The sequence below is a fragment of the Rana temporaria genome, chromosome 6 (genome assembly GCF_905171775.1).
Source record: "Rana temporaria chromosome 6, aRanTem1.1, whole genome shotgun sequence".
NCBI classification, from domain to species: domain Eukaryota; kingdom Metazoa; phylum Chordata; class Amphibia; order Anura; family Ranidae; genus Rana; species Rana temporaria.
The window spans coordinates 124243072-124253959 of NC_053494.1; the positions used below are offsets into that span (position 1 = coordinate 124243072).

Here is a 10888-nt window from a genome sequence, read left to right on the forward strand (position 1 = left end):
TCCTGCAGCGCCTGCCCAAACAAGGAGTGCAACCTCTGCGCCATGTCCTCTGCATAATTTTTATACCACTCGGCAGGTAAGCCGTCCAACCCAGGGGCTTTATTGGGGGGGAGTGAAAAAATAGCTTCAGTGACCTCCTCTACAGTAAGGGGTTTGTCCAGAATCGCTACGTGTGATTCTTCCAGGATCGGGAATTGGAGAGATTCAAGGAATCCCAATGTATCCACCTCGTCCGGGGGGGGCGGGGCGGTATATAGGTTCTCATAGAAGGTCTGAAAGGTCTGGTTTATAACTAAGGGGTCCGAAGTGACAGAGCCATCCAACAACCGAATCTGAGGTATCGTCCGATCCACATATTCCGTGCGGGAGAGATAAGCCAGCATCCTACCATTCTTACCACTGTGCTCCAGTAGCCTGGCCGACAGATACAACTGCTGCTTCCGCGTCACCTCCACCCTGTGAAGGTCCAGAGCCCTGTGCGCCCCCACCAGGACCCCGTGGGAATCCGGGGTGGGGAGCGCAGAGTATTGGGCCCTGGCGTTCTCCAGGGAGGATTCCAGGGCCAAAAGGGCAGCCCGGGAGGACCTTCTGTGCTGGGCAATATTAGAAATATATGAACCCCGCACTGATGCCTTAAAAGCATCCCATGTGGGGCCAAAGGAAGCCGTACCAGCATTATCCCCCCAATAGTGGGACATTTCTTGCCGGACCGGCTCCTGGAACTCAGGAGTGGAGACCCAGAGAGGACTGAGCCGCCACACCCGAAAGGAGGGCCTGTGTCCCATCACCATCTCTATAGAAAGGGCAGAATGATCTGACAGTGTCTGGGGTAAATGGGAAACTGTCCGTATATTGGGAAGCAAGTCAGGGGTCCCCAATGCATAGTCCAACCTGGAAAGAGTACGGTACGTACGGGACTGACATGTATATTCCCGGGTCCCGGGATGGCTGAGCCTCCATAGATCCACATAGCCAAAGGTGGAGCACCACTGGCTAAACAGCTTAGAGTCATACTGGATGGGCCTCAAGCGGTCCCGAGCCGGGTCGAGCACCGAGTTGAAGTCCCCCACTATAAGAGTAGCCCTCACCGGGAGGGTGGCTAATTGTACACTCAGGTCTGTAAAAAGATCTGCCGTGACAGGGGGGGGAGCATACACCACTACCAACAACAGCGGTGTGGCATGCACCGTGCATTGAAGAAAGACATACCGACCCTTGGGGTCCGACATCACCCTCTCACAGGAAAATGGGAGGCCCTTCCTTACCAAAACGGACACCCCCCGTGCATAACTAGAGTAGGTGGAGTGATACCCGTGCATGACCCAACATTTGTTCAGTGCCATTACCTTTGACCCCAGTAGATGCGTTTCCTGCAGACATAGTAAATGGGGGTTGTGCACCTTGAGGAAGTCAAACAATAAGGCTCTCTTGAATTTTGAGTTTAACCCCCTGACATTCCATGAGATACATCTTATCACCGACATGTTAAAGCATTGAAAATAACATAGCACATAAGCAAATCAATCAGCAATTTCCCAATCATGGCATATGGGGGGGTAGAGAGAGGGCCAGGAACACTCACACACAGACACACCACACTCATCACCTCATACAACACTGCAAACACACCCCCAAGCATACACAGTATGGGCAACAGCCCAACACACATAACCCCTGCCAGACCCCAGAAACAAGGGGCTGGCTTTACCCCCGAACTGCATGTAAATGCTAGGAACATGGCCTTCCGCAGACAAGCCAGCAAACTCAATAGTAACAGTCAATTAGCATAGTAGCTAATGCAATGTAAGAAAACAGAACAGTTATTAGCAAGTAGTAGCAGCACAATTTGCCTTTGAGATCTGTGTCCTCTTGCCACAGCAATTATCTGAAACCTTGTGTCCCAGGAGCTCTCCAGTGGAGCGGGGTGCCCCCCTCAAAAAAACAAACAAAAAGAAAAGAACCAAAAAAGGGAGAGAAAACCCCTGGGAACCTCAAAAAAAGGTGGAAAATAAAACAGATAGGTAGAAGAATAAGGTGTCGGGTGCCCTGTCAGACACACGGCCAGGCTGATGCAGGGATTCGAACCAGGACAAAGCGTTGGCTGGGGTTTGGAAGAAATGCACCTGACCCTGGTGCACTACTCTCAGCGTCGCGGGAAATAACATGGAATACTGCATGGTCTTCTCCCTCAGCTTCTGCTTGACATGTTGGTACTTGGCTCTGGAGGCCCGGACAGCAGGGGAGTAATCGGGGGAAGAGGGACACCGATGCGTTGTTGATCTTCAGGCTCCCTTTGATTCGGGCAGCTCGCAGGATAGAGTCCCTGTCCCTATAGTTAAGGAGGCACATGATCATGGTGCGAGGGGGGCCTCCAGCAGGCAGCGGCCTGCCAGGCACTCTATGGGCCCGCTCCAGAACAAAGCAGGGGGACAGGCAGTCTTTCCCAAATTCCTGGGTGAACCAACTCTCCAGGAAAGCAACCGGGTCGGATCCCTCGACCCGTTCAGGAAGGCCCACCAAGCGCAGGTTATTTCTGCGCAAGCGATTCTCCAAATCGTCCATTTTGTCCTCTAATGACCGGAGTTTTGTATGCTGGGCCTTAATGTTAGGAAGGATTGGGCCTACAGTGTCTTCCAGGTCACTAATGCGGCGCTCCGTCTCTGTCACCCGGTCCCTCATCTTATGCATGTCCTGGCGCATTATAGTAATGTCCAGCTTTAGCTCTTCCATCTTCCCCATAGTGTCAGAGTGATTTACCTTCATGAGTTTGAGGACCTCCAACAGCGTGGGCTCCGGTTCCGGGCCGTCCTCCAGGCCATCCTCGCTGGGTGATCCAGGAGCAGGCAGCGCTGGTGTAGTGGAGGTCCCGGGAGAGGGTGGGGGAGACGTCTCAGGGTCCTCTGCAAAAAGCTCCGGCGTGGATGCCAATGAGGAGAGCGGTGCAGCGCTGCGGCGGCCATCATGGCCGGAGCGCGTGGTGATGTTCATCCTGGCCGCGGGCTGCTTTTTGCGCCTTCCCATCCACCAGAATCCTCTGAAAAGTATCCCAGGGGCTTCCCCAAGGAAATTGCAAGGTTAGTAGTCAGTTTTAGAGGACAGATTAGCAGGATGGTGCAGGATTGTTCAGAGGGATCTCGGAGCTGCTAGCAAAGACGTCTGCTCACATGCTGCTCCAGGCCACGCCCCCTAAGATCTATGATTTCTAATGAGAAATACAGTATACTATACCTGCATCGATGGTGGCTCTAGGGATTCCGCATAGTTAATTTCTTTTTCTTTACAATCTTGAGAAAATTCTATGCATCCTGTTTTATGTTGCAAAATAATTGCACTGTAAAAATATAAAAAATAATGGTGAGTAACAATTGACAGGTAGTAAGTTTTGTAAGTTTTGGAGTAAGCCCCCATTCACATAATTTTTCTGTTCATTTCCCTATGTCTGACTTGGCACAATATGCATATTCTCATTCTTTCTAATTGTCTCTGTTAACAATTGTAGGCTTAATCGCCTGGCGCTCTACAACCTGCACTCAGAAAAGCACATGAGCTTTTTTGAGCGTATTCAGGATTTTTGGCTCCATATACTTCAATAGTAGCGCCTGTAAATACTAATAGAATGGCATAGCCGTCTTTACCGCAGGGCAAAACGGGGCAGCAGCCCAGGGTCCTGTCACTGTTAGGGGCCCAAAGCAGAGCCGCCAGTTAAGCCCGCGTGCTGCCTGCAAATCGGCACATAATCGGCTCTGAAAATCCCCATACAGTCTGTCACAAGCAGCCGCAGCATCAGCCCGCAAAGTGCAGCACGGAGTGGAGTGCTGTCAGAGTGCTGGATGGTCAAGGGAAACTACTGTGGAGAATTGATTAGAGCTGAGCTGGCCAGGAGGACAAGGTAGGTCTTCTTCCTCCTATCCTGGCTCTCCATGTGTACAGATTTTAATAATGCTGACCTGCAGTCCAGGCTGAGTGAGGCTGTGGCTGTATTTTTTATTACAGAGCACACAGCATTACAGCACATGGCATTACTGTATTTAACTGCTTGATGGGCTTATTTTGGGCCTGGCTGGTTCACAAGTATGTGTTTTTGCAGGCCCACATTTGCGCACGGCACAGCAGCCTGCGTTTCCTGCACACAAAAAAAAATGTGCATGCATCATGTAATAGGCTGTGCACACCTATGCCCATCAAGCAGTGAAATACAGCACTGTCTGTCCATTCTGCTTTTGCACCATGTGACTTATTTGCAGTTCCGGCATGGGCAAACTTGCTAAGTTTTTAGATGTTTAGGCCACGCATTTAAAAACAGTGCATTTGTGTGTGCAGGAACTGCAGGTAAGTCGCCTGGTGCAAAAGCAGAATGGATTTCAAGGCCACTGCCATTTTGAAATACTGCATGCACCTTTTTTTCTGCAGGAAATGCAGGCATGACAGCCCATTCAAATTAATGAGCTACTGTGCCTGTGCAAATGTGGGCCGCCAAAATACATACATGTGAATGTGTGATGAGACAATGGCTACAATGTAATTGGGGTGCTGTAATGTGTAAAGGGGCACTATGACACAAAGGGGACTCTAATGTAATGGGGGCGCTGTGATGTGAAGGGGCACTATAATGTGGAAATGTCTGCAATGTAATGGAGCGCTGTGATGTGAAGAGGCTGCAATGTAATCGAGTGTTGTGACATGAAAGGGAACGGAGGACACTGTGGGAATGTTGTGAAGGGGTCTGCAAAGTTTTTTTTTAGCTAATTTTATGTGTGTGTCTGACTGTCTGTTTTTTGAGATATTGGGGTAAAGAGAAAAATTGCATTGGAGGGGGGTCCAAAAAGAATTTTGCCCATGGCCCAAACCATATTAAAGACGGCCCTGTAGAATGGGCCGTACTATGTGTGCAGTGGGACAATAAGAAAAAATAGGGTGCTTATGGACAATGCCTGGGGTCGCAAGTCATAGTACAAATGGGGCCTGATTGTATCTAATTCCTCCCAGCAAGGGTCTGTCAATTAGCTGCCAGAGGCAGCACCATTAAAGGTAATGGGAAGCTTCCAGCTCCTGCAGCCAATTGCACCCACTCAGATATAATCGCTCATGCATCAATCACATGCAAGTGATCGACCCTGAACATAGGCAGATAAATGTTTAACAGTGGATTTTTTTGTAGAAAACATCACATATAGAAATAGTATTCCATAACCTTTAGCAATTTATCTTCTTTGATCCATGTAGACTGAGACTGGTGAATCACTCTTTTACTTCATCAGGGGTAAAGCTAAATTTTTCAAAACAATGCAATTAACCACAATGCATCATGTGAACCTGGTCCTCAAACGTTTCTGTATTATTAATAATACTTACCTGGCACATAGAAGTAATTCTAAAGGCAAAACGTTTTTTTGTTTTGGTTAAAGTAAGGAAGGATTTGGTAGTTGCTAACTTTGTTGTGCCTATTTTGTTTTACTATTATACTTCAGATATTACAAATGGTGATATGTGTTGTATGTAATTACTGTAGCTTGAGAGTGCAAAAAGTGGAGTATGGCTTCACTTAAGGAACATAGAAGAAAATAACAACGTACCATCATTCAAATTACTAAAGTAGAATAGGGGAGAGTGGGGAGAAGGGAGTAGTGGCTGAAGCTACACCCCGAATATCTCCACTCAAAGGGATTTCCTGGACTATCTTGGTACTGGCAATAACAAGATACAATGTAGTATATATAAAATAAATTGATTTATTGGAAAAATCAAATATACAATTGACACTATTAAAATTGAACAAACAAGAAACAGACTGTCAGTCTCTTGGGGGACCCCTGAGTGTCTGTTTCTTGTTTGTTCAATTTTAACAGTGTCAATTGTATATTTGATTTTTTCAATAAATCAATTTATTTTATATATACTACATTGTATCTTGTTATTACCAGTACCGAGATAGTCCAGGAAATCCCTTTGAGTGGAGATATTCGGGGTGTAGCTTCAGCCACTACTCCCTTCTCCCCACTCTCCCCTATTCTACTGTAGCTTGAGAGTGATGAAATTCAACAAATGACTTATCTCAACTTGTGTTTTTACAGATGTCATAAAACATGCCATGACATACATGACAATGCAGCAGTTATGCCTTTGATGGAAGAAAATATACAAAAATGCATTTTTACTTACTCCTTCTTATCCCCCACAGGACTGGTTCTCTCCATGTCTTCCAGTCCCCAGGATTGTTTTGTGGTGATGATTCTTAAAAATATACAAAGTAATACATAATTACTTTTATTTAAATGTGCTGTAAATTGTCCTAAAAAAATATAGGGTAAAAAAGGTGTTTATTATTTTCTATTACCGTTCTGGGAATTGGAAAAAAAATGTGCCTGTTTTTATTGCTGTCTTTATTTATTTTAGGGAAATTTCTCTTCTTTCAAGACAGGAAGTAATACTAAATATGTCCAACTGGGATACAGACAAAAAAAGTAGATTGCCAGTACATTTAAACAAAAAAAATATATATGAAAAAGGTAAAACTTGTATTTTATTCCTCAAAAAATTACAATTTGCTTAAGATGCACAGTACTTCAGCAAACTAAATACCATTAAACTCAGATTTAGATATTAGTTGATCTAAAAAAAAAAAAAAAAAAACAGTTTCACGTGTTTTTATCATGTCACAAAACAAACTCCTGTACAATTAGAACTAAAAAACACAGTCAGGTATAAAGATATAGCTTGCTTGAATTGTACAGGATTACATGTTTTACTTTTCTGCATTCATGTATATGAACAATAGCTGACAAAATGGTAAAGACAGTAAGCAACTTAATATCGACTTTTGCGATGAACCATTTTAACAACAATATCATTATATGTGTGTAAGCTTGACTAACGTCCTTTCTACTACATTACATAAATTCACCTGTCACCGACCTTAAAGTTTAAATGTCATTGCAGTCTCCTACCTTAATTTCTTTGGCTTCCTGTCTCCTCTGTCGTTAATTATGCCAAAAAAGTTAAATTGCAAAATTATTGCATTTCCTTGTAATTGTAAGACGTATTTAAACTGCTGTGCCCCTAAGTATTACATATGCCTTTGTGGCAAAAGCCTGTTTGTAGTGTACCTGAAAGTGCCTGAAAGTGTAGACTGTGAAAACATGACTAATCAAACGTGCATTAATTAGTAATACATAGCCTCAATAATTAAAGTACCTTCCTTGATCCTCATTCAAAAGGAAATTTTAGCTCTGCTCCATAGACACTGTATTTTTCCCAGGGTTAGGTAATACAAAGCAATTGCTGTTGCTGTAGAAACCATATGTTTCCATAGGAACTGAGGAAGCAAATGAAGACCTTCATATTTAAGCCTGGAAGTACAAAACCCCAATTAAAATAATTAGATATTTCCCGTAAAAGTAATACAAGAAACGTGATGATGTCAGGGTTACAATATGAACCGGATCAGATGTTAAGTGACACGATTAACCATAAAACACTTATTTATCATAGAAGCCAAGCTCTCATTGCTAAATGTATTGAACTAGCTTTTTAACATTGAAGGAAACACTGCAATATGTATTTTAACACGTTAATAGCTGATAATGTGTTCTTGTGCTGTATTTTTCATGGAACATTATACCTCTGAATGTATTTATTTACAGGTATGTGTCTAATCTAATTGCTTTTTTTATGTCAAGATTTGCAAATCAATTTAAAAACAAATCTATTTTCTATATTCAGTACATTAATTGTACTGTTAAGCTAGGTTTATCAGATTTATAATTTGTATCACATTAACCACTGCAATTTAAGGTAGGCACACAAATAATTTTTTTTTTAATTTTCTCTAGGTATAAATGCCCACAGCATTTTTGCTCATCATCTTTAACAGCCATATACAATGTGAGCTGAACAGTGGCAGCTGGTGCTCCTTTTTTTTGGGGGGGGGGGGGGGGGGGGTTGGTCAAACCTGCACCAACAACCCCAACCTTTTTTGTTCAATAGTTTTTTATTAATATTTTCATTTTATAACAGAATTAAACAGACAAGTAAACAGACAGGTATATAGACAAATATTATCTGTTGAGTAATGCTATAACATACTAGAACAGGGGTGGCAAACACAAGGCCCGAATCCGGCCCGCCAGGCCTTGTCATGTGGCCCGCGCAGCGGCCCCCATCAGCAGGGGGATCTCTCTCCTGGCAGTAATCAGCGAGGGGCCCAGCCGAGGACAGATAGGCCTGAAAGCCCGGAAGTCGGGAAAATAGTTCAACCACGGCCGCCTCCTCCTTGACATCTCCCCCCTGACCCCGCCCCCCCCAAGAGGCAAGAAGCGGCGGGCGCAGCATCTCCTGTGCCTCCAGAGCGGGGATTGCTTTAACTTCCTCTTCAGTGAAATGAGGCCCGGGGAACAGGCTGACTGGGGACCCAGAGGACGGGCACGCTGCCAGGGAGCTGCTGGAAGGATCAAAGGAAACACACAGGCATGAAAGGTAGGGCTAGCAGTCTCTCTCGTCATCTCTCAGCCTCCCCCTCCTCCCCCTTTCCCACAGCTCCACTGTCTCAGTGAATCCAAATCACCAGTGCTGCAAAAAAAAAAAACACAATTGTACAAATATATAAATAAATAAACAAGTTTTATATAATTATTAATAAAATGTTCATTCATAGCCATGTTTTTGGATGGTTTTTATTGATTGTTATATGGAATTAGTTTGTTTACTTATATATTTGCACAATTGTGTGTTCTTGCAGCACTGGTGATTTGGATTCACTACCCAGTAGGGCCATCTTAGAATTATTGGGCCAAATCCACAGCCAGCGGCGCAAAATAAGTTTTTTCAAACTTATGTCATTTAAGTTACGGCGCCCTAAGTTGGTGTCGTAATTGCCGTATCCACAGCGCATTTGCGCACAAAATTGCGCCTGCCGTAACCTAAATTCGGAGGCGTAAGGCGGGGTTATGGCAAGTGGGAAGGAAGTGGGCGTGCTTCATTGTAATGAGCCGTGACCCCATGCAAATGAAGGTCCGGCCGTACTGCGCATGCGCGCAGGAATCTGCTACTCACTGCGCATGTGCAGAACTTTGCTTGGCGCAATCAGTGAGATAGGTAAAAGGCCAAGTGTACTTAGTTTGAGGATCGCCCTGTGCTTAACTAGCTCCAGTCAAACACACTTCATTTGCAAAAGTATTTCCCTGTGTTCCCTTCCATGAGCAATTTGCTTCTGCTCTTAGTTTGTCAGTGTTTTTTGGTAAGTTGTGTGTGATAGAGAAGTGTTGGAGGAGTAGTAGATAGTAGTTGTTTGTTTTTGATAAGTGTAATTTTTGTAGGATTTTTTTGGCAAATTTTTTTATTTGTTTTTTTTCTGCTTGGATTTTGTGTTTGGTTTTTGTGTGTTTGTATTTGACTTTGTAGTAGCTGTCTGCTTCTGTGTGTATTTTTGTGTATTTGTTTGGTGTGTATTTTTGTGTGTTTGTCCTGTGAGTTTCCTTGTTGCTGTGTGGTGTTTGTGATGGCTCCCAAACGCAGGAAGCTGAATTTTTCCCATGTTGAAAAGCAAATCCTTGCCAGGTATATCATCCAATATGGAAGATATTTACATGGGCCTGATAGCCGGAACACCTCCCCGGCCCAAAGGAAGAGGATATATGCAAAAATAACAGATCACATAAATGCGACGGGGGGAGGGGAGACGAGGACCCCCGCTGGCATTAAGAAAAAGATCAATGATCTGAGGAGCGTGGTCCGCAATAAGGTGGCCAAGCTGACTGCGCATAGGAGGGGCACTGGAGGAGGGGGACCATGCCCCATCCGGCTGACTGAGGAGGAATGGGCAGTGGCCCGGTGTTTCGAGCCAGAGCAGGTGGTGGGCCTGCCTGGTTATCAGTCTGATGTTCCTGTGAGGCCAGGTAAGCTTTTTGTTTTTCTATTTGGTGATTAGCATGTGTGGGTGGGGGAAGGGAACATGTGCCAAGTGTGTGGATCCTCAAACCTGTGATTGTTTGGTGTCTTCCACAGATGACCAGGAGATTGCTGGGCCATCAGGCCAGGCTGCTGCACCACCCCAAAGACAGGAGGCTGCTGAGGAGTCCCCAGGGGAGGGGAGTGGCCAAACCTCCCCTCATGAGGAGGCTGAGGGGGAGGAGGATGAGGGGGAGGAGGATGAGGGGGAGGAGGAAGAAGATCTCCAGATTGGCCGGGAAATCATTATTGCCACAGATCTAATGACATTTGACGATACCCTTGAGGCTAGCCTTGAGGCTCCCCTTGAGGCTCCCCCAGAGGCTCCCCTTGAGGCTCCCCCAGAGGCTACCCCAGAGGCTACCCCAGAGGCTGGCACCAGTCAGGCCACCATCAGGGGTAGCCCCTCCCACTCCTCCCACAACATGCCGCAACCCACAAGGGTCACTCTATCCCCTCCTACCTGGCCACAAGCCTCAGGGGCAGGCAGGATGGCGACCCAGGAGACCAGGGGGGGTCTGAGCATCTGCCGGCCAGTCTGCTGAGGGACAATGTCCAGCAGACCCGCAGTCTGGGTGACATCAAAAAAACTATGGCCAAGATGGAGCACAGCCTGGATGTAATGAGGGAGTCACTCAGTGATGTGGCCACCAATTCATTGGGTGTCATCACCTGTTTGTGGTCCCTGCATACCGCCACAACAGGCGTGGGACAGGAGGTGACTGCCCTCACCCGGGCTGTGCAGGACAACACCCGGGCTGTGCAGGACAACACACGGGCTGGCCAGGCCAATACGGCTGCCATCACTGACTGCCTGAACAGGATAGCAGTGGCCTTGGAGGGCAGGCCAGCCGTAGGTCAGACACCAGGGGAGGCTCCTCCCTCCCCTGCTCCCCCCCCATGAAGATACTCCCTCCCCTGCTTCCCCCCCCCATGAAGATACTCC

The 10888-nt window shown here is 45.9% G+C and overlaps 1 protein-coding gene across 2 annotated transcripts in view; it reads right to left on the reverse strand.

The window, feature by feature from the left end:
* Positions 1-7628, reverse strand: part of LOC120943769 — a 39790-nt gene extending 32162 nt beyond the window's left edge. Inside the window, exons 1-3 of one of the 2 annotated variants that reach the window (XM_040357309.1) lie at positions 7192-7628; positions 6160-6231; positions 3229-3331 (exon numbers count right to left, since the gene is read on the reverse strand). In XM_040357309.1, coding sequence (XP_040213243.1) covers positions 3229-3331; positions 6160-6194 — 138 coding nt within the window. In that variant the 5' untranslated portion in view covers positions 6195-6231; positions 7192-7628. Of the gene's footprint in view, positions 1-3228; positions 3332-6159; positions 6232-6944; positions 7122-7191 lie in introns of those variants that run through there. The other variant, XM_040357311.1, reaches the window with a different exon arrangement.
* Between the last annotated feature and the right edge of the window lie 3260 nt (positions 7629-10888).